The sequence below is a fragment of the Fonsecaea nubica genome (genome assembly GCF_001646965.1).
Source record: "Fonsecaea nubica strain CBS 269.64 chromosome Unknown Scaff21, whole genome shotgun sequence".
NCBI classification, from domain to species: Eukaryota; Fungi; Ascomycota; class Eurotiomycetes; order Chaetothyriales; family Herpotrichiellaceae; genus Fonsecaea; species Fonsecaea nubica.
This window is the reverse complement of record NW_019173694.1, coordinates 162,824-185,945: the sequence shown is the minus strand read 5'-3', so window position 1 is coordinate 185,945 and position 23,122 is coordinate 162,824. Positions and strand designations below refer to the sequence as shown.

The 23,122-nt window shown below is 53.4% G+C and overlaps 6 protein-coding genes across 6 annotated transcripts; 4 read left to right on the top strand and 2 right to left on the bottom strand.

Annotated features, from left to right (window-relative positions):
- Positions 1-607: 607 nt before the first annotated feature.
- On the top strand, positions 608-3,928 carry AYO20_04161 (hypothetical protein; the record flags this gene model as incomplete). Its single annotated transcript, XM_022642460.1, has 8 exons — positions 608-632; positions 688-747; positions 806-956; positions 1,021-1,076; positions 1,227-1,260; positions 1,315-1,387; positions 3,018-3,458; positions 3,527-3,928. The coding sequence occupies 8 exons, from the start codon at positions 608-610 to the stop codon at positions 3,926-3,928; spliced, it is 1,242 nt and encodes a 413-aa protein (XP_022501557.1).
- A 195-nt stretch (positions 3,929-4,123) lies between these two features.
- On the bottom strand, positions 4,124-4,918 carry AYO20_04160 (hypothetical protein; the record flags this gene model as incomplete). Its single annotated transcript, XM_022642459.1, has 1 exon — positions 4,124-4,918. The coding sequence occupies one exon, from the start codon at positions 4,916-4,918 to the stop codon at positions 4,124-4,126; it is 795 nt and encodes a 264-aa protein (XP_022501556.1).
- Positions 4,919-5,459: 541 nt separating this feature from the next.
- On the top strand, positions 5,460-6,281 carry AYO20_04159 (hypothetical protein; the record flags this gene model as incomplete). The annotated part of the gene is made up of 1 exon (XM_022642458.1): positions 5,460-6,281. One exon carries the CDS (start codon positions 5,460-5,462, stop codon positions 6,279-6,281), a length of 822 nt encoding a protein of 273 aa, XP_022501555.1.
- A 1,947-nt stretch (positions 6,282-8,228) lies between these two features.
- Positions 8,229-12,436, top strand: AYO20_04158 (hypothetical protein; the record flags this gene model as incomplete). Its single annotated transcript, XM_022642457.1, has 2 exons — positions 8,229-12,263; positions 12,314-12,436. The coding sequence occupies 2 exons, from the start codon at positions 8,229-8,231 to the stop codon at positions 12,434-12,436; spliced, it is 4,158 nt and encodes a 1,385-aa protein (XP_022501554.1).
- A 609-nt stretch (positions 12,437-13,045) lies between these two features.
- Positions 13,046-13,887, top strand: AYO20_04157 (hypothetical protein; the record flags this gene model as incomplete). The annotated part of the gene is made up of 3 exons (XM_022642456.1): positions 13,046-13,132; positions 13,187-13,311; positions 13,365-13,887. The coding sequence occupies 3 exons, from the start codon at positions 13,046-13,048 to the stop codon at positions 13,885-13,887; spliced, it is 735 nt and encodes a 244-aa protein (XP_022501553.1).
- Positions 13,888-21,898: 8,011 nt separating this feature from the next.
- AYO20_04156 (hypothetical protein) lies at positions 21,899-22,516 on the bottom strand (the record flags this gene model as incomplete). The annotated part of the gene is made up of 1 exon (XM_022642455.1): positions 21,899-22,516. The coding sequence occupies one exon, from the start codon at positions 22,514-22,516 to the stop codon at positions 21,899-21,901; it is 618 nt and encodes a 205-aa protein (XP_022501552.1).
- Between the last annotated feature and the right edge of the window lie 606 nt (positions 22,517-23,122).

Sequence of the window (23,122 nt, the reverse complement as noted above, 5' to 3'; positions counted from 1 at the left end):
CAGTGCATTTTTGCAGCTGGTAACCCAACCCGAGTCGTCAGGTCTGTGCCTCTCTCGTACAAGTACGCAGACAGTGAATGGGCATGATTGGAGCCATGGACAGAGTTTTTTTTTTCGTTCGATTCCCCTATTAGTATGACGTTGTGACAACCCCGGTGTCTAAGTTAATTCTGCCAATCCACGCCGCCGGCCACTTTTTCTCCATCGCATTTTCTCCTCAGCTTTAGTTGACCTAGCATTCACTTCTGCACACACAACAAACTCGACGCTGAGGCTCTTCTTTCATCTTGTTCCTACTGTGCTTGATCCCTGGTACGCTGCTACACATTCTCGTCATCTTTGCATTCATTGCGTCTTCTGGAGACTGAGAATTGACTGAATCTTCAGATCTCACTGAAACGAACCACCCGTCCAAACAACACATCATGGACAGAGGCTGCTACAATTGCGGCGATTCATCGCATCAGGTACTGGCGACCGATATCATTGTCCCTACATCCCCTTACTTTACTTCAGGCACGCGACTGCCCCAAAAAAGGCACACCAACCTGGTGAGTAAATCTGATCCGTTTGCCACCATCTGGCCTCTCACTGAAGATTGACTGACATGCCAAACAGTTACAACTGCGGAGGTACGTCGCACACAAGTCACTTCTAGTCCCTTGCCTCTACTTACCTCGTCCACAGCCGAAGGCCACGTCAGCCGAGAATGCACTGCTGCGCCCAAGCCAAAGTCTTGCTACAAATGTCAGTCCAACCAACGAAATGATGAAAGTCGAAAACACATATATTGATTCACTTGCAGGTGGGAATGAAGGACACTTTGCGCGCGACTGCCCTCAAGCTGGTCCTCCTGGAGGTGCAGGAGGTGGCTGGGGTAGCACTGGCGGCAACACCTACGGTGGCGGCTCGTCTCGAGAATGTTACCGCTGCGGAGGGCAGGGCCACATAGCGCGGTAAGATATGATTACCACGATCCGAATCGACATTTGCTAATCCCCTCAGTGACTGCACTTCCAGCGGCGGCGGCGGCGGCGGCGGCGGGTTTGGCGGCGGGTTCAATCGCGGTGGTGGAGGTCAGACCTGCTACGTGAGATCCCTTCTTTCTCCAATCATGAGATCTGTACTGACAGAAAGGACACAGTCTTGCGGTGGCATCGGCCATATGTCTCGGTATAGCACAGTTGGAACTTACTTGCATCATCCGCCTGGCTAACCATTTTCAGTGACTGCACCCAGGGTCGAACTCAGAAATGCTACGTATGTTCCCCTCACCTGCGTCGGCAATTAGTACACTGACTGACACACACGCAGAACTGTGGCGAACAGGGTCACCTCTCTCGCGATTGCCCATCTGAACCATCCTCTGAGCGCATCTGCTACAAATGTGAGACCACCTTCTTACCATTGCGGTATCCTTCTGACCTTGCATTCCAGGCAAGCAACCAGGACACTTGCAGTCCGCTTGCCCCAACTAGTGACTTGCATGAGCATCTTGACGAACCGACCACTACTTTTCCTTTCTTATCCAACTCACGCATAAAGATGGTCCCTGGGATGGGTTGGTGATGTAACATCCCATCTTGAGCATCACGATGACATGATGAACACGCATTCGAGCAAATGACAAAAAAGCTTACGACAGAATTTCCAATTTTCGGATTCGGCGATGGCTCAACATCCTAGGCGAACCATCTGTGGTTGGTGGAAGGGCCTTTCTGAAACCGGGTGATGACGGGAAGAGATTTCGAAAAGGTCTTTGCAATGCAGGAGCAAGCGGACGATGGAGAAAGGAGAATTTTGAATGGGGTTCGTCGAGATCAATCAGATTGCACGAGAACCAAGGACATTGAACAGACGAATTAGGCTGGGACAAACTGGGGTGTTGCTGGAAGGGGGCAGAGTTTCATTCGTTCAACGAGTCAGCATGCAGCTCGGAGCACTGACATCAAGAATTAAAGGACGCTGTGCGATGAAATGCCAGCAATATGCGAAGAATTCCTGGCAGGTAGAGATGAGGTCGAGAGGAGCTCGGGCTTTCTCGTATGTCGAGATGATCCATCCCGACAAGGTTGATAACAAAATGAGAGAGCTCGCCGACCACTTCCCGTTGTTTGTGCTCTGGAATCTCTTGTCATGCTGCTGTAGCATTGCAGAAGCTTCCACCAGCTATTCGTCTGTATAGCGAACGCGCGTTCCTGAGAGAGGTAGATCAGTGGTGATCGAATTGTTGCATCGAGTACAAGACCATCCCGGCCAATCTTCTGACAGGAGAGACGACATGTACCCCGTGTTTCTCCGAGTGCGTACGAGTAGAAGCTACCAGCTTCCAAAGATGGGATGCATTTTATAAGTATCATGGTCCCTGTCATAGAGGTCATTACTGATAAAGGTAGCTGACGGATTGGGATCGGCGAGTCGGATGGGTGAAGTCCGGCCCCCGATGCCCCGCCTCGATGCCTCGTCAGGTTTCAGGTTGCGGTCATCAACGGGCATCACAGGCACTGCCACTGGCACCTACGGGCAGCCTCTCCAATCATGTGTAGCCTATTCCAAGATCCCTGGAGCCCTTGTCCGACACCTTACGCGTCCTCCGCAGCAGCCAAGCGCAACCAAGCCTTCCTCGCCCGTTGTTTGCTTGACCGTGATTCGCAGCCTTGTGCTGCCCGCTGCTATTTCAAGTTCCAGGAACACCATGCGCCCCATTTTTTTTGTCCCGCTCGCCAACGCCCGCATACCCAAGACCACGTACGAGTACACTGACCTCCCTGTCACCCTGTCTATCCAGCCCCCCTCCCCGGCCGACACTAGATACTGGGTATTATTATGAATGGCGTCTCAGTTCCTCGTCCACGAAGAGGTCTTCGGCCGCTCTTCCTCCCTCCTTGTTTCTCCCACCAGATATTCACCACACCTCGACGACATTTCGATTCGATAACACACCACTCGCTATGGCCAGAAGTCTAATCATCACTCTAGCTACTGCAGCTCTATTGGCAACGACTGCCAATGCTCAGTTCGGGTACGGATGGGGAGGAGGATGGGGCAATGGGAACGGAAATGGCTGTCCTCCTTGGGCCAGCGATTGTGACAGCTCCGACGATAGCGGCGATGGTAGTGACTCTTCGTCTTCGAACGGCGTCTCCCAAAGCTCGCTTTTCTCCTCACCAGCAGCGTTCGACCACGCAACTCGCATCTTGATCGCTCACGCTGTGCTGGCCTCTGCAGTCTGGGTTCTCTTTGTCCCGTCACTCGCTATCCTACTACGCCTAAACATCAAGAATCCTATTGTGCTCAAGATGCACGCCGTGGGCCAAATCCTCAGCTACATTATATTCATCGTCGCTGCGGGCATGGGCATATGGCTTGCACAGCAGTCTGCCGCCTTCGGTGTTTGGAACGACCCTCACCCGAAGCTTGGTCTTGCGATCCTGGCATTGGCTTTCTTTCAGCCAATTGTAAGTTCTCCATCCTCGGGATCCATCATGCTTGTATGCAATTTTGTCCATGCTAACGGTGAGACCAGTTCGGATCTCTCCACCATTCAATCTACAAGAGACGTGCTCAGAACGTCCAAGCCGGCAAGCCAACAAAACCCCCTGGTCGGACGACCCCTGGACGTGTCCACCTCTGGCTCGGTAGGCTTCTGATTGTGCTCGGGATGATCAATGGCGGCTTGGGCATCAGATTAGCATCCTTCAGCCCATTTCAAACCGATGCTACCTCCAAGGCAAAGATTGCCTATGGTGTCATTGCAGCAACCATGTTCTTACTCTACCTCGTGTTTGTGGTCACCTTTGAGATCAGGAAGTCGAGGGCGAGCACGGAGGAGGTGCGAAGCAGTCAGCAGGTGGTCACCAACAAGGATGGGTTGCCCTCGTATGACGAGAGTGAGGAATCTGTGGGCAGACCCAGCAGATACAGCTAGATCCATGATGACATGGGTGATACATGAATGTTTGATGATATTGCTTGGGAGGACAAGAGAGACAAATGTGGTTTACGAAAAGTTACTCCCTCTTGTTCCACACATTTAATGGTGAGATGACACGATATGATAATGGTACATATAAGATTTTACATACAAGAATTCGTTTTTTTTTCCTCAACAGATCATTACAACTCACCAAACCCCTGGGATTAGAGCGTAGGGTACCTCCCTCTTGACCTTGGCCCATTGCTCGCCGTACTTGTTTGCCATGTACTCGTCCAGAATGGGGATTGCTCGAGCACCAAAGTCCCAGAGAAACCAGCCGCCGACGACGACACCCCACACAGGACCGCCAGACGCCAGGGCGTACCCGGCACGCCACATCGAGTAGCCCAGGTACGAGACGTGACGGACGACGGAGAACAAGCCGGCGGTATAGACTTTGCCTTTGTTCGCGGGGTCCCTTTTGAAATTGTGACGCTGGACCTCGGAGACGGTCTCGCTCAGCAACCCGCCGGCGAACAGCGCCGTGCCGACGTAGACGCTCCAGGGGGCGAAATAGACGGGGTTCTCGGCCGAGGCGTCGTACAAGAGCGTGTTGAGGCTGTTGAAAACCGTGTTGAAGACGCTGATGGCCACCGCCGCACCCGGGTACACGGGCTCCTGGGCCGTCGCGACCTTCCAGAAGATGTGCTTCGCCGCCGCCCCGATCGACATGGCCCAGATCACCGTCTGGTACGGCGTCAGGCCCGTCGCTGCCAGCACGGGCCCGCCCGCGACGGGTGCATGAAGCGCCGCCGCCGCCGCCGCCGCAGAAGAAGAGAGTCCCAGCCTCGACGCCAGCAGCGGCAGCGGCGAGTGTAGCAGGAGATGTCGTTGCAGCAAGGGGTCCAGCGCCCGGAGACCAATCAAGAGCGTGTTTCCGACCAGATCGCTCCCGTACGCCCCCCGGGGCACCAGGTCGAACTTTTTCTTGTCCTCTGCCATTGCCCTGTGCGTGTAACACTCGCAGCGACGAGGACAGAATGTAGTCAGATTCGTGGGTGACTTTGAGACCCACACAAGATGTTTTCGTGGGTTAAGGGAGGATTGAGGAGGAGGCGGTTATGGTGAGCGGCAGGTCCCTGACCAAGAACCACCAAACGGGTGCGGAGGGACGGAGCCCATTATTGCTATGGCGAGAGAAAAGCTGTCGCTGAGCACGCCGAATCGGGTTTTTCTCGGCTCCAGCCACGACGATACACAACCATAGCGACGATGAGCCCTCTCGCCCTTGCATGCGGCGATGCCTGCAAAGTCTGGGGAGGGAATGGAGGTGTCTGGCCAGTTGGACAATTCTCTCACGATTATCAGCCTGTAGCTATTACTAAAGCGCTTTATTCACGCCTTGCAAACACACAAGGATTTGTTACTACACAGGTATGCGGATGGCGGACTACTCCGTCTATATCAATTTCCTACTCGTATTACTCCTGATATCCATTTTCCCCTTCACTCAAACCTTCCTACCACTTCCTTGCGCTTGGACATGGCAGAGTCTGGGTTTGACATAGGGTTCGGCCTCGAAGGTTCGCACGTACTGGTAACCGGATCTTCGGGGGCTATTGGATCAGTGGTGGTCAAAGCATTCCTTGCCGCAGGCGCATATGTGTCGGCATTTGATCTTGTCGAGCCTCGGCAACCCAACCAAAACGAGCGGCTCAACTTCTACCAGGTCGACATCACAGATGAGTCCAGGGTAGAGCAGGCTATGGAGTCAGCCAGGACTGTGTTCGGGGTAATAACAACATGCGTTTTAGCCGCAGGTCTGGACTTGTCCTACTGCCCTCAACAGTCCCTCGTCGACATGCCACTTAAAGCGTGGCAGAAAGTGCTGAATGTCAATGTCGACGGCACATTCCTGACCTGTCGAGCGTGGCTTCGAGGCATCAGAAGACACGGAACACCCGAGGCCAAAAATATCTCTGCTATTCTTTTCGGTAGCGAGGCCGGAACCTTTGGAGTTCCATTGTGCGCGCCGTACGCCGCTTCGAAGTCGGCGATTCAATACGGCCTTGTCAAATCGCTCGCTCGCGACGCCGTCAACATCAACCCACGTTGTCGTATCAATGCCGTCGCGCCAGGTCCTGTAGCCACAGCGCAATTTCAAAAGGAATGTGACGATGATCCAAAGGCTTTGTGGCGTGAAGCCCAAGCAACCGTTGCATTACATCAGCCGGTCCCAATTGAGGCGGTCGCAAGAGCCTGTCTATTCCTCGCAAGCGACAAGTTTTCTGGTAACATAACTGGACAAGTGTTGCCGGTTGACTCTGGGAAGAGTGGCGCTCTGCTGTGGCCAGAAGCACCATAGAGTTGGCCCGACTTACCTCTAGAGCCACGCATCTGGAGTATAGGCTGGGAGAGGAGAGCTTTTTTGGTCGGCACCCAGTCCATCCAAGTGGTCGGATTGAAGTGAACAACTCCTCAACTCTTCTGGGGCCTCATTTCAGTAATTCATCCATTTAGCCTAGAAAGAACATTTTATGGAGCCAGCATGCCGGTTCAGAAAGGGAATGTTGTCTAGTCTGACGGAAAGGACTGAAGGCTGGCTTTGCGACTCTAGACAGACTGAAGCCAGCTGTCGCTCTCATTGGGCAATTTGACTTTTCTTCCAAGACTGAGCCATGCCTATCAAAAGTGGCGGCAAATTTTCATCTGTGTAGCGGAGTCTTGGCCGGCCCCTATAATGTCTCGATGGCTGCTGGCGAGGGCGTCCATTTTGAGTCAGACCGTTATTTATATCTGCCTGATGGCCTGACAGGCAGCATGAATTGCATGTGTCCGGCATCTTCTTCGGTGATTGGTAGGAAGCTAGGGCGAGACTTACCCGAGAGTTGTGCCACTGGGTAGGAGAAGGGAAAACAGGGTGTGATTGCGCAACCAAGCGGAATAGAGCCACAGGGCTCAACCTCTGACAGGACGGCTTGTTGATAAGAAAACACTCAAAGGGACATCGGGAAGGTCAGGGATCGGAGGCCTGGTAACTCGGACAAGAGGTATCTTGAGAATGGAAAAATATACCATATACCCGCTGAGTGAGGTCGACGGTGACGAAAGAAGCTCGAACCTATCGGGCCGTTTCACCTCTTTTACAGCGACTAAAACCATTTCGAATGTAGGGTCGATTGACAGAAGAGCGGGCGATCTCAGTGCGGAGAGTGACCATTTCTTCCTGTACTCTTAAGATGCTGGGATTCCCACCTACAACAGTGTGCAAACCATGCAGACGGCAGGGGTCTTCTGCGTGAATTTTTCGCCATTCCATCGTCCAACGAACACTCCCGAGAGTGGCGGAAACAGAGTAGTTGGATGCAAGGTGACGGCGTCTGAGACCGAACATCGTGGGAATCGGAGCGAACTAGCGAAGCACATCGATACTGGAAGCAGAATCTTGACCCGCGACCACTCGAATAACGCAAAAAATATGCAGCACCAATGCAGGTGTTGAAGAGAGTTCACGCGGTGACAATCGACAACCAGTGGGAGGCTCGGAGGGTTGGTGGGATGATGGCAAAACATGGAGAATGATGGAGGGGAGGAAAATGCAGCGAGGCGGCTGCCCACCCAACAGCCAAGCCTTGACTAACAGAAACAAACTAGGCTCGTCGTAGATTGCCCCTATGAGCATCCCCTAGGGACCTTTTAGGGGGTCTCCAGGTGCCATCCAGGCTGCCCGTTAACTGAGCCCTGGGAAGCTCGGCGCAAAGCAGGCTGCTGGCAAGCCCTGGAAGAACTCCTAGGAAGGGGACCTGGAAGGGCCGCTTTTCCACTTGCCAGGGCTCCGCCTCCACAATTCGAGTTCCATTTTGGTTAACTAATCTACAACTCTGTTCACTCATCACCAGCAGCGCCTGACGTCCTTCCTTGCTCACCGTGTTGTCATTTTCCACGCCTTTGTCCTCGAGTCACCCAAGGTGTGAATCCCACCACCTTGTCTCACACATCTGTCGCATTTGCAGTTTGTCCTCGGTTGCACCTTAATCCTTGAGCGACCATCCACCAGCCACAGTGCTCGCCTCGCACAAAACACCCGCCACAGGCAACACAGCGCAGTCGGACACCGTGGAAGCTCCTCCTGCTCCAGCTCGAGCCAAAATAAAGTGAAGGGCAATTTTATGCTCTCGTTTCCTTCTTTATACGCTTCATCCTATACCCCACACGGCTCCTTCAGCGGTTACGTTTGAGGAAGAGATGGCTTAGCGGTGTTGCGGTGACGGGTACAATTTCAGGTCTTCGAGAGCCCAAAAAATCCGACAGCATGGCATCGGCCCAAGATGATGATATGTATCTCTTCCAGAATGCCCTCGGCCAAACCCCAGCATTTGCTGGTCAAGACTTCGACGCATTTCTGGAAACTCCACTCCCAGACCTCGACCAGACAACCTCGCCTCCGGGCTTCCTCAACCCGAATGACTTAACGATAAAGCGGGAAGTGGACTCTTTCAGTCCGCTTCCTCACAATGATGCGTTTGCGCGCACATCTAGAGGATCTGCCTCAGGATCCAGCAGCTCCTCTTCCGAAGACCCTGCGGACCGTACACGCCACATGTCCGCGGCTTCAACAGCCTCCCCTCCAGCGCAAGAAGTGGTACAGAACAACTGGGGAAGTGGGATAAATGGGTTTTCAATATCTTCAGATGACAATCTATTTGAGGACACCGCTATGGCCGGTCTGGATCAAGATTTCGAGGCAAGTAACCAGCAGATGGCTTCCGATTTCGACTTTGATACGGCTGCTAGCACACCTAGCGGATTTGACCCGGCGGACAAGCGCAATAATATCAAACGTACGATAATGAATCAGCCCTTCAACCGACAAGTCGACTTTTCCAAGTTTGGAAAGCAGGCTTCGACCGCACAACTACCGAATGGGCAACCTCAGTTCTTCTTTGCCGGATCCAGGGAGGCATCACCTTTGAATGCAATGCTGCCCTCTGCGCAGGGACAGTCCCCATGGAGCAAGCACTCTCCATCTTCTGGTTTGGAGGAAACCTTCAACCACATCACCATGAATGGTGATTCACCTGGTAACGCGACATTCTCACCTAGTCTCCAGTTTTCGTCTACCGGATTCAGTTTTGATGCGGACTCAAGTACAACCCCTTCTACTTTCACCAAAGATATCTCTTCTCCACCATCCACGGTCAATTCTACCGAAGGATCACCAACCCTGATAGTACATCCAACCTCGCTCAAATCCCGTGTTGAAACTCAGATACCGATTAAGATGACACTCTCGTCACTTCCACCCGGCGTCAAAAAACTAAGGCTCCCAAGACACACAGTATCCAAGCCCAAGTTCCTCGCCAAACCAGAGGTCCCGCGGTCGCCAGAGATTTTGGAGCTTCATACATCGTTGGTTTGCACAAGCGCTATGCAAGACAGGGTGAAGTTGCAACGGGCATTAGCACGCGCGAGGGGCGAAGACCCAGGTCCTCATGCTCGATCGAGTCCTGCCTCCGTCGAATCAAGCACCTCAAAAGATGATGAGGACAAGCCTTTGAATGGCGGTGAGGTTCGCATTTGTGCGGGATGCATACAGCGGGAGAGGAAAAGGGCCTCGAGGAAGAAGCAGAAGAAGCCTGAGGAAGAAGAGCTGTTTCAGAGAGATGAGGAAAGGAGAGTGGTCGTTTTTAACACCAATGAAATAAAAGAATGGGCTGAAGCTCCTCGTGAGGCCAGCGGCAGCGAAGGCCAAAATGCGTCTTCTTCAGCAGCGGTGCAAGTGGAGCTACCGATGCGGATTGCCTGCTATTGTCGGCACCAAAACGAGAAAATGGGCTTCCAAGTGATATTCACAATCAAGGACTGTCGAGATAAAGTCATCGCTCAGGCCATGACCAACGCTATCATGATCACAGATGACCACAAAACTCACAATCCACCAGCGGTCATCTCGAATCAACAGGCACCCTTGCCAACTCCGGGACCACAATTACCAGGAGCAGGCGTCTTCTCCAGTACTGATCACGAGATGCAGCCTCAGACACAGGTCATCAATGCGAAAATGTCTAGGCAGGCGTATTCCATGACTGATCTGCATGCGTTACAGCAGACTTTCACCCCCAGTTTCCCCCAAGCTCCAGCGAACACCCCATATGCCATTCCGGCGACTGCCTCAAACCAGGCACTGGCCAATTTCGCACCACGAAATCTTTCCCGACCTGCCTCCCCGAGTGGTCCGTCAGGTCCGACTTCAAAGAGAAGGAAACAAAGTGGTTCCGGAAAGTTGCCATCTGGCTTGACAATGACTCGCCTCGACACATCGCAGGTACTCCCCGGGGCTTCCACCATGCCCAATACTGCCGCGTCGTCTCCCTACGCTCCAAATATGGCATCGTACATTGGACCGAACGATCGCGCATTTGCGATGCCACCTGCTACCCGGCCTGCACCTTACGGCAATAGTCCTCCAACACCCAATGGAGTTGAACCTTCATTTGCTGCCAATATCAACCGCTCTGTGAGTCACGAAAATCTCCCGCGGCAAGTAATGATATCAGCGCCACCCTCCCGTCAGCCAAGCAGGCCTGGTAGTCCCGGCTCAGCTAGGAACAGCTTTGGAGCTGCCGATGCCGCCTTTGGTCAAGCGGTTAGCAATCAATTGATGGCACAACCTGCTCGACGGCCACCGCCGCTGATCCACAAATTGGTACCCGCCGAAGGATCTGTGACGGGAGGCACAGAAGTCACCTTGCTAGGCAATGGCTTCTACCAAGGCCTCGAGGTCATGTTCGGTGATACTGAGGCCACGACCACGACATTTTGGGGAGAGAAATGTCTGAACTGCATTGCACCTCCAGCTCTTCAGCCAGGCGTTGTCCCCGTCGTATTTAAGCACGATCACCCACAATACTCACCAGTGCCACAACAATCCCAGACCAGGCCCTCCCTCTTTACTTATGTGGATGATAGGGAATTGGAGATGTTCCGCCTAGCACTGCGTACCCTTGGTAAGCAGCTACAACATCCAACGGATGATCCATACTCGGCCGCCCAGCAGCTTCTGCAAGGACAGCCTCATTCTATGTGGCTCGCACACGGGAGCTATGGACTAGGTGGAGGACATCAGCGCATGCACGGGCACATGACTGGAGCTCCGATGGATACGCTCGAGTTAGAAGCTATGATGTTACAGGTACTGGAGCAAATGGACTCCCAAAGGCTATTTAGAGCCCCCAAGTTTGATTTGTGTCGTCCATCTGGTCTCACCTTGCTGCATTTGGCAGCTTCGTTGGGCCTTACGCGATTCGTTGCGGGACTGCTCTCGAGGGGAGCAGATCCCAACATGGTCGACAATAACGGCCACACACCGATGCATCATGCTGCCATGAACGGCCATACGCATGTGATACATCGACTGCGCTTGACGGGGGCTAACCACAAAGCCCGCAGTATCCGCCATTTTACGCCTGCTGACCTGGCGACATCATTGCTTGCATACCAGGCCACAATATCGCCCATGGAACACTATCGGTCACGGAGTGCTGGAGGGACACCGATGCGACTGCATAGTCGTAGCTCCTCCTCTCTTCGCTCATTCTGGGAGAATGCCTCGAACCATTATGCCACCTCTGATACGGATGGCTCAGACGTTTCGGACGATTTTGACGACGAGACGCCGACCAGAGTCACTTCCGAGGAACCGGATCTTTCGCAGGTGCTCGGGCAGAGAAATCGCATGCAAGCCGTTAGTGTGCCTCCATCCCGAAGAGGTAGCATGCCACCGACGACGTCTCAAGCATCAAGTTTCCCCCCGGAGAATGTCCCGAATGCAACACCGGCAATGGCTCCATCAGCGTTCATGCTAGCGTGGCGAGATCATCTGGTAGCTCAACTACAACAATTCAATGAGAACGCCCAATCAGTTATGCCTAGTCTCGCCAACCTCAATGGCCCTCTCGCAGCTATCCAGGAGTATCAGGCATATCCTATGATGCGCCGTGTAAGCGCTCTTTTCCCTCAACGTTCAGGTTCTAGACAGCTACAACCGGGCCAGCGTGAGGGCTGGTGGGAGACTTTGACGGGCAGATCATCCCCTCCTGCTCCATCTTCGCCTCCGGCCTATAGCGATCTATATCCAGAAGAAAAAGAAGGGACGGACCAGGACTGGAGTATTAAAAAGGCTTCCACTCTGCAAGCCGTAACCGATGCTGCAGCAGACCTCCAGTTTGAGCAGCAAACCGCCAGTGAGAACGCCGAAGGGAGTACCACTGGGAATGCTACTGGCTTGATAAGGAAGCCGATCGAAAAAGTCGAGCTGAGCCGCGATCGGAAATTGTTCTTCTTCTGGGTAAGTTGGAAACGGGCCAATTCTTCGTTTCGGACGCTGACATGCCACAGATCCCATTACTTGCAATCGTTCTAGCATTGATGATTCGCAACTCTGGCATTACCGATATTTTTGCCTTTTCCAGTAGCCGGACACAGCCTCTTGCCAATCAAGAGGCGGTTGGTGTTTTCTAAGATGTTTTTGGTCATGGAGACGCCTTGTACGAGTCAATGGGTGTTTAGCAGCGAATCACGGGTTTTTTTCTTTTTTTTCTCGAAAGGAAGCGCGAGCTCTCAGATGGTGGCTACGTAGTATCTATATATGAATGAGCGCAGTGATATACATGGACTTTGTTTCGAGAATAATGCAAATGAGCCTCGACCTAAGCGGAGACATCTTTGCACCACTCGATCGCCAGTATGTGACGGACAGACAGACAGACACCAAGCAAAGGTGTCGTCGCTGTTCCTGGGTCGCCAATCGGATACCAAGATCCGAGCCGCTCTTCGGCTACTGAATCAAAGATCGAAAAGTGCGCAATTTGGAGCTTGTACCTTTTCGACCATTCAAGCTTTTCTCCCACGTGGACGTCCTGATTCGACGACTGCAGTTCACGATCCATGGGACCGGCACACGACTTCGACGAGTGAATCTCATCGCTCCGACTACTCAGGCAATGTCTGTTGCTCGAGATACACCTCGTCCACCGCCCTACCCGTACACGTTGGCTGGTTAAAGTCTCCGACACGGCAGCCTCGAACCCCTCCCCCGACACCCGAGTGCGTGCCGAGGATTGTGTCGCCATGGACAGTGCATTGGAATACGAGAAGAAGCATGTGCACGAAGTGTACGAGGATATAGCGAGTCATTTCTCGTCCACACGATACAAGGTTCGCACATCGTCCGGCAGCTCAGCGGCGCATTCAAGTTGATCAACGTGGCAGCCGTGGCCTGTAGTCGACCAGTTCCTCCGACGTCTGCCCCCTGGGTCTGTCGGTCTTGACGTGGGCTGTGGGAATGGGAAGAACTTAACTGTAAACAAGGATGTCTTCATTATTGCTTCGGATCGGTAAAGTCGACAAAAACTAAAGAACGACATAAGCCAGCTAACGATGCTTGAAGGTCAAACGCCCTGGTAGAGATCGCCCACCGCCATCCACCGCATAGTGCCATCGTCGCAGACACCCTTAGCCTTCCGCATCCAAGTGATTTGTTCGATTTCGCAATCTCCATCGCGGTTATACACCACCTATCTTCCAACGCACGACGGGTTCAGGCTATCAGAGAAATCTTGCAGACCTTAAGACCACCTTGCAAATCTCGTCGAAGGGGCGGAGAAAAAGAAGGGGGAGGCCAGGCATTGATATTCGTTTGGGCATTGGAGCAGAAAGGCAGCCGACGGGGTTGGGACCGTGGCCACGAGCAGGATGTGCTCGTACCCTGGGTTCTCAAGCCGGATGTCGCTTCCAAATCCAAACCGGAGGTTCAAATGCCCGATCCACCCATCTCAACAACATACCATCGATACTATCATCTGTATCGGGATGGCGAGCTGCAAGAGGACGCCATTGCTGCCGGCGCGAGGATAGTTGAGTCTGGTTATGATCGAGATAACTGGTGGGTCATCCTCTCCCGACAAGACTGAGATATCAGTAATTATCTCCTTGCGCTTGTTGGAGCAACCCAGAGATACCGCCCATACATACGATCAGACTCCGAAAGACGCATCTTGTTGTTGGCGCCCGGAGTCTCAAATCCGATTCCAGTCTCAAGTGTTTGCAGTGTCATCCCAATTCGACTTGGAATGACGCGTTCACAGATCACATTATCCCTCGTTCGCAGCCGGCCGTCTGCGCGATTCGGAGGTGTTGGGGTATCAAATCACTATATTACAGCTTTCTTGCTGCCCGTCACAGCAGGGGTAATCAAAGCAAATGCAAACAACCCATCATCAAAACCCGGAATCATGGTGCCTCTCTGTTCATACCGATTTTATTCAAACATGCTTCGCTCAAACACAAGACAACATCAAGCCAATTCTTTCATTTTCATCTTTCAGCGAAAAGGAGCATGGCGGCCTCTTGGGTGGTTGTACAGATGAGGATGGTAAGGGTCTGGGTTGTGGTAAGGTGGTGCTGAAAACGCAGGCAGTCCCGCCGTGAGTTCTGCCAGGGAAGGGAGTTGCTGAGGGCCCTGTAAACCCGTCTCTGACGGCATCGAGTCTCGTCGTAAGGGGCGCGCTGGAGGTCCGCCATGTCTGAGTGGTGGTCTTGGAGGTAGAGATGAAGGCTCGATCCCGCTATTGGCGTTGGTCAAGGAAAATGGAACCACACCGGCCCGCTTCGCCATCTCATGTTCACCCATCTGCCAGTGCATTGCTTCGACGGCTCTCCATGGCATCGCCATCTCCTCTGCAACTCTCGCCCACATGTCGGCTCGAAACCTTTGATTCAAAGAAGATTAGTCGACGGGGATTTCCCAAAGGAGACAAGATGACAGGGCAGCAAAAACAGTTGTACAAGATCTTGACGGCGACATTTGGGACAAACTGCGGTCGGGTGCGACGTTTCTCAACATACCTCTCGTACAACCTTGCGAGCTTATTTTTGCGGTCCTCATCCCACTCACTTCTCCGCTCGAGATAATTCTGATAATGGAGTCTACAACTGATGGCACTGCGTCCGGGCAGGTGCTTGCTGATATCCTCCCACTTCATGCCATCCTGGCGAAGCTGGATGATTTTGGCGTCCTCCTCCGGGGACCACTTGGACTGTTTCTTCGCCGGAGATTGGATTGGATGGTCCTGGCTGGAGGAGAGTCTCTTCGCAGGCACCGCCGGCCGCGGCTGGGGCGGTGGCAGAGGAGCCACGCTGGTGGCAACACTGGACGGCACCGACTCTGATCGCGATACTGAGGCGGGAGAGCTGGTTGACTGGCCGTCGTCCTCTTCAGTCGGTTTGAGCAGCGACGAGATATCCACGATGGGTGATGAGATGAGGTTTTGGTTCGTGAAGGATGGAGGGAGGGTTGTTGCCGGAGATCAGTGGGTGCTGCCATACACGAAGAAGACGGGAATGGACAGAAAAACAAGTCGAGGAGGGATTCTTGGAGATCAGGCTGAGAAAGCGAGCACAGGCGGAATACCACAGAGGACTACTAATGCCAGGAGAAAAGCTCGCTTCCGATGAGAGGGTGGGTTGGGTCTTTGGCGAGTCCGAGCGATGGCGCCGGCGTTTCTAGGTTGTAGACTTCTGGCAGACAGGGTCGGGAAACAAGACCCGGGAGAGGCTATGTAGGACAATGGCTTCATTCGAAGATTCCAGGGAACAACCCACACTACAAGGCGGGATTAGAGTGAACGTTTGGGGGGGGGAACATACAAAGGACATTGTCCACAGGATGGAGATATATATCAAGGAGGAAGACGAGGAGGGGACAGCAAGGGTGGATTTGTTTTTCGGCAAAAGATGCGGTCAAGGAGAGCGAGCGGGTCGGTGCGGCGGCAGCCTTCCATCGATCGCTGTTCCTTTTCGCACACACGCATTCGTGGCAGACTGGGCGGAGTGGAAGAAAGTCCCTGGGGCTCGACCGAGTCGTAAGTAGGCCAGATCCATCTCCACGCTCTCTAGCTTTTTTCTTTCGCCCAGGCCGTGGATGGTGGGCTGCGCAAACTATACTTGTACACAGGATATGAAATGCAGCTCGCCTCGATCATTCTATCTCCATAGCTTTGCAGCTTGCAGCGGCTACTGGCGTTTCTGCACGATTCGCTTCCGGTGGTCGCGAGGACTTCTGGTGCAGCTGATATCATTGTCCGTACCTGTTTCTCCCTGCTCTGGTTTTCCTTGTTTGCTTTCCGGCCTGGCCTGGAGAGGGGAGGGGGGGGGAAAAAGAGATGCAGTAAGGGCGGAAAAGGATCCAGTTTCCCTAGGGGTCCCATTTCGGCTTCTGGCACTAAAAACGCCATGGATAGCTGCATGAGATCGAGAAGGGCGACGGTCGAGGGTCAAAAAAAGTTGTGAGCGTGACTGTGACTGTGACCATGACCATGACCTTGTCCAGCATCCCAGTTCTAGACAGGTATCGTGGTGTGCCCGGGCCCCGCCGCTCAAGCTTGATGGATCATGGGAGAGGCTTGCATCACGATGGAGCAAGAAAGACCGGCTACACTACCGCTAGTCGGGCGGAGCAATCCATCACGGCGTCAAACTTGGACGGACCCAGGAGGTGGGTTCAGGACTTCTACGAAGGCGAACTAAAGAGCCTGACGGCTTCGAAAGTGGGATGGTGGCATACAAGTTCGTCAGTTGTCCTGGGAGGGTTCGTCTGCGCTCGCCGTTGGTGGCAGAAGACTAAGACCAGGCGTGGGTAAATGGGACAAGATGACAAGCATACAAGACATGCTCCTCCCGCTGTCGACTGCTGTCGAGGGATATAGAGAGATGCGAGATAGTCACCAACAGGACTCACTGACGAGCATTTCCGAGGTCGCCGCAGGTCCAGTCTCGAAATGGGCAACTGGGTGTGGCGGTCGCTCTGGGGTATATTTGGCTCAAAAGGTCAAGAATCTCACTCCATGTCGCGAGCCTCCTTGTTTCATCTCCATTCTTTCCGAGGATCGTCCAACCTGGTCGTTCCAATGCAGACCGACAGTTACACTTTTTAGTCAGAAAAGGGAAACGCCGTGATCTGGAGGGGGTGGAAACGAGGTGGATTGTTTGGAACTGGCTGGATGACTGGCTGGCTGGCTGTAACAGCAGATGGTTGAGAGCCGAGCGACGGATCAAGGGTGGAAGTGGTGGTTGTTGGGAAGCAGTTGGGAGGTAAGACTGCGAAAGGGCAGAGACAAGAAATTCGCCTTTCTCCTTCTTTCTCCCTCTCTCACTTCACCGCATTGTCACTCGTCTTGTTTTCCCTCCCAGCAAACTCCGAAACGTCTCCAACCCCGTCTCTCAAATGCAGGCCAGGGCAAGCAAACACCCCGTCCAAGCCCATCCCAAGCCATCCCGCCGCCCACGCAGCTCTTAGGCCGTCCGGGGAAGGCGGGAGAGAGTGCGCTCGGGATCCCACTAGGACAGAGAGGAGTATAGCGGAGCTCCAACAACGCGGAAAAAGCTCTGCGCGGGCTGGAGAAGATATAGGATGCTGGAACACCCGTGTCTCCCAAGTCCGTGTCCGCGGGCGCATGGCTCATGGCCCCTTCCATTCGCCCATTTGCACTGGTGCTGTCGTGGCATGTTGCGAGACATTTTTTTCCCTTCTCTCTTACCAGATTTGCAGAGTGAAGCGGACAGAAGCCTCTCTTCTCCCACTCAGCCCCCTTGCTCCCCCACTGGGAAAACGCTAGCTAACTAGTTGGTAGTGCTGTAAGCAGCGACAAGGACCATGGCTGGACCAACGGTCCATGGTTGCTCGATCAGTACCGAGTACATCCATTCTTCCACCCAGCCAGTCAGCCAGTCAGCAAGACGGCCCATCCTATCCCATCCCACCGCGCCCATCCTCCACCCGGACAACACCAAGTGCTTCTGTGCGTCACTTTTCTTCTGGTGTCATACATAGGAGGGATCAACATGTAAATCACCCGCACGAACGAAGGGGTAAAAAAGATACCGTACTGGCACGCTACAGCCGGCCCCATTCCTCCTTCTCACGCCAGCCAGGGGGCAGAAAAGAGTGGGGACGTGCTACGGTGTTACGAACCGAGTCAGTGTGCCCCGGAACGATCTGGACTGGATAGGTCACACAAACACGCGCACGGTGTGGGATCTGCATGACTTGTAACATGACGATGCCGACGACAATGCGTCATTATGGTATGCTTTGTATAGCTTCGACATGAGGAAATAGGGCCATCATCGCCCTCATTCTGCCAACAATTTATCAGGCGGTGAAAAGCGGTGAGTTCACCGACTATTCCTGCTTTGATGTTGGCCAGGTACCTACACGCACAATTAACATTCGGGTATCCAGGGGGTAAAGATCCTGCCCGCTGCATGGCATGAATCATAGAGGCAAAACGTGTTCGATTGTTGGCTGCCTTGCATCACAACCTTTCGCTGCAGGGTCGCCGGGCCCAAACCTTACAAGCCTGGAGATGACAGCGCACAAGCGGAGAGGAACCCATCTGCAAATGCAAGGCCGTACGCAAAGCCGAAGACTGGAAGCAAACCTGCTGAGGGCAAACACGTATTTCATACTGCTCTGGCGAGCCCGCCTTTTTTCTTTTGCATGGGCAAGTCAGCAGATTAGGAGGTCATGTGCCAAATCGCCCAGGCATGCAAAGCGGTTGGCCGTTGAGACCGAAGCCAGGTCTTCCTTGTCAGAAAGTCGGCGCCTGGAAACGCCGAAGACATGACAATGACAATGCCCTTTGTTTCATCACTGGGCGGAGAACAGGTGTTGCAACTCTTGCAGGTCGCCAATGCACCCGACACGAACCTGGTTCAGGTCCTGGCGAACTCAAAAAAAGGGTGCGAGGCACTGCTCGGGGCGTCCCTCTGTGGCGACGGATATCTGAGCCGGGAAACAGAGCAAACAAGGACTGCCTCAGAGCATGAATTGAGGCTTTGTTTGCAACCCAAAAGCTTCAGCCCTTGGCAATGATCAACCCATCCAAATGGCGAATAGCAAGTGGCACAAACTGGCAGTTGGGTTGGTTGTCGAAGTTTCTACCGAGTACCTCGTACAGACATACGAATACCCACCCAACCCACCAACCAACCCCCTTGTCCTCCACTACTGGTACAAGCTACTATGAAGGGAGCTTTCGGGAAGATGTTTCGATCAGCTACATGCCCCTGCCTTTTCCAGCTGGGTCACTTGCAGGCCCCATGTTCATCAAGCGCCCCCTCAATGTCCATCGTTCGTCCATTTTAACTTTGGATCCTGGACCCGTCACTCTCTTGCTGAATCGGTTGAGGGGGTTGGTGTGTTTGTCAGTCGTGTCTGCCCAACCCGCGACCAAACGCCCCGTTACATTCTCGATTGGACCGTCCTGTCGGGAATTCTAGAAACGCACCACTCGGCGCCACGCCGCCCAGCGTCCCACCGCCTCCTAGCCTGGATTGGGATCCATACTGCCAGTATTAGGTGCTCCCAGTAATGACCAAGAACGAGTCGAGTGCATCCCGAAACGAGACGACATGCCAGAGAGATAGGACTTCCACGGTGGACAGAGGGTTGTAACCCTCATCTTTGCTAGTGCCACCTTCTTTCCACTTGGCTGTTCTCGCTTCTTTCTTTAGTTCCTTCGCCAGGAGAGCCCGAAGTTCGAGAGTGGAACAGGGCACCAAGGGCAACAGCCTTGTTGTCTCCATCATCATTTCATCACCACTATTACTGCCGATGCACGCCCGCCGTGTCCAAGGCTGGCCAAGTGCCAATCTGGCCCCTACCCGAGCCACGCAGTCACCCTGGAACTTCGTCTTGGACACTATCACCGCCCATGATAGACGGGGCCGGGATCCAAAGTCCTTGCAAGTCTGAACCCAGTTTCTCCGTGCCTCGCACGAGGACTTGTTTGTCCTCAGCCTAGCTTCTCCTGGCAGGGCATTGCCCTTTTCGTGAGCAATTGCGCCTTGAGCCCAACGGATGGATTCCGATTTGACGCCAATGTCGAATTGTCTTCTCCAAAACGGGCCCACGGAGTCATTGGCTTGCTGTATCTTCCTTTTGGTCGCGTTGCGCATCCGCAATAGCCTCGCCTCCTAACAGACAGACTAGGTACTTGTAACAATGTTGCAAGAAGCGGCCCAATCTCCTTCGCATCCCCCGGTTTGTCATCGCGCTCCACAGAATCTTGGTGGACTTTCTTGACTACTTGCACGCTGCGGGACTCCCATCCTCAACTCGGCCAGCCACGTCAAGAGGGGTACTGGTTTGTGATCATCTGAGATTACGAGAGGTCTCGGGATGGATGGGATGCAAATGTATCCGAGAGGAGACGCAGGAACATGTCATCTGTTCTCTTTCTTGCTGGTGCTTGTGCGTATGCTGCTGGCGTCATTGCCTGGCCGTTCACATCTCGTGTTACCATCTGCCGACCCGATGCAAATATATGGTACAGAGTGGCTAAACAGCGGCTTCAGGCGTTGTAAGTACAAGGCCCTTCCTTTCCAGAAATTGGATCCAAGAACACCCAACCCCTAGCCACCCCCGGTCAACCCCGTTGTGAGAAGCACTGGTTGTCCATTTCTGCATTGACCAATGGTCTATGTCCACAACAACAGACACTTCATCACTGTCACGCATCTGTCTACTTGCATCAATCTACAGCGTCGTCTGAACGTCTGACTACCTTGGTTTTTCCCTTGGGCAGGTAGACACGCCCCCAAACTTGAGGAGGTGCACGACGCACACTGCAACTGCAACTGGGGGCGACAATGTTACGCAAAATCCATGCGGTTAGCTGCTGACGGCGGAGAGCCGCAGGTAATTGACAGCTCCAATTGACATATGCACTTGTACCTTATCATACGCTGCTTTTCTTTCACGGAGGCGGGCAGAGGAAGTGTGGCCGGATGTTCTCGTTCCGTCTAACCTGGCCAACACAACAGCCTCTGTCCGAATCCCCACTCGACAAGGAGGTTATGGATTATTTACTACTTTTCGCTCCAGTCGTCGTGGACTGAGACAAGCCCAGGCCTTGTCATGTGGCGCTGGCCTTCTCCGTGCTGGCTTGTGGTCTTGGAATGACTGGCTCATTGCTAGATCTACCGACAAGCGTGCCTGGTGGTGAGTTGAACTCCATTGTTGTTTGCTGTTGTTGGGGGGCATCGCAAATTCCCACGATGAGAAAGAAGGGCATTCAGGAGGCAGCAAGGGATTGAATACGATCTCTTCCTTCGGTGGCAAAACAAGATAAAAGAAACAAGCTTGGGTTGAATCCCCATGACTTTTGCAGAAATCCATCGACAGAGATCCAACCTCCGAGAAGGAAACTCTTTGGAGCTACCTAATATGTTTTTGTTCCTTTCCTTTTTGCGAGGACCTATTTCACGCACACGTCCGCAAGGAAAAAACACACGGTGCGCCAGAAGATTTTCGTCAGGGTCCAGGTTTCCATGGTGTGGTGGCCTTCATTGCGTGCCATTGCTCCCTGAGACAAGCCATTGATCACTAGCAGAGACCCATCTCCGATGAGTCAAGACGAGCATTTTATCTTTTCTCTGCATCTGGCAGAGGGCAGACACGGCTTACCAGCAACCATGTCCCCTGTACGAGAGAGGCACACCAAGGAACGATGCACAACGGGAAATCCCCTTGTCACTGGACACACTTTTGCACGTGAGAGCCAAATCAGAGCTTTTAGGCTGGTCTTGTTTCCCTGACACCCGGCATCTCGGTCTCCCTCTGCCAGAGTCAATACAACGCTCCTTGTGCTTTGTGGCATGGGACTTGTCGAATGGCTGTAGGATGTAAGTGCTTGCTACGCTTCTTCCAAATCTCAACCTAGAGACCTCTCTGATGTGCCAGCACGCATGTAGAAAGGAATAACTTCGCCGAGGAGAAAACACTGTAGTAGGGAATGTGCCTCTTTCCACCGTGACCACAGTTGAGTATTTCTGGTCTGTAAAGTGCATTCCGAGTCAATGTCCGCATGGTGTATTTGATTGATTTGGAGACCGGCTGTATCTCAGGATTTCGTCGACGCCTCAACTCGCCACGCCTCCAGCCGGGACTTTTTGTCTTTGTTGTAGCGGTCGAGGCTGTGGTGAATTCCTGCCTTTCTTAGAGCCTCTTCCACGTCCACTTGGCCCATCTGGCCCACCCACCCAGTCCCCATCGCTCGAGTCCGCTGCGGCTTCGACATGGTCGTCAGCGGTTTCATCTTGGCTATTCAACCCCGAGTCTCCAAACGTCTCCTCCGTGTGCTGCTGCAAATACGAGTCAAATTTGCCATCTCGTCTCTCCTGCATGGCTTTCCTGGCTTGGCTCTGCCAGCTCTTTTCGTAGTATCCCTCACTCACGTCCCGCTTGAATTTGTTCACGGCGGCCTTGACGTAAGGGTCGTCGAGCACAAATTCCACCGAGAGCGGGCATTTCAAGCGACCCTCGGCGTCGAGTTCGTACTTCCGATATCGGGGCGGGAGCGTGTCGATGATGGAGCGCTTTTCCACCTCAGTGTAACTGTCGGGTTCGGCTGTCCAGTTCGAAATAGCCGCCACGAGGAATCCGTGAATGTCTGTGGTGGTGATTGGTGATGAAGAGTTCAAGATGCGCTGCGAGGACCAGGGACCCGTGTTGCGCTTTGGTCTCTTTGCGCGACGCATCTCGTAGTGGGCTTCTTTGACGGGGTTCTTCCTGAAGCTGATGGTGATGGGTTTCCCGACAGCTCACCACACCGCAGCGCAGCAGCGCAACGAGGAGACTGCTGGTGAGAGACGAGAAAATACCCTAGTGCGAGGAAGAAGGACAGGCACCGGGCCAAGACAAGTCGACTTGTTTCATCAGTCAGTGACGATCTGATCTTTCGGAATCGACTTTCACAGTTGTTGTAATGTTGGTCTTTTACATTCGGTCGGCTTCTGTCACATACAACTGGAGGACACAACAGGCACGAGATGGGCAAGCATGGCGGGACAATCCCCAATTTGGTAGTGGGAAACAACTCAGGTTCACCAGGAAGCTGGCGAGGTTGGCATGGTGAGCCAGCCTCATCAGCATTTATGTGACGAAGGAAGCCTTTGTCTCACACTACTATTAATTCCGCATGGGGGCCATTTCGTGTTGGGAAATTGTCAAAAGGCCATATTATTATCCCCGTCTATCCATACCCGATAATGGATGGGCATATTGATCAGCTCCAGCCTCAGTCACAGCCACACCCTCTGCCAGCGATCTATCAGTACTGAGACTTCTTCCTATGTATCCCAGTA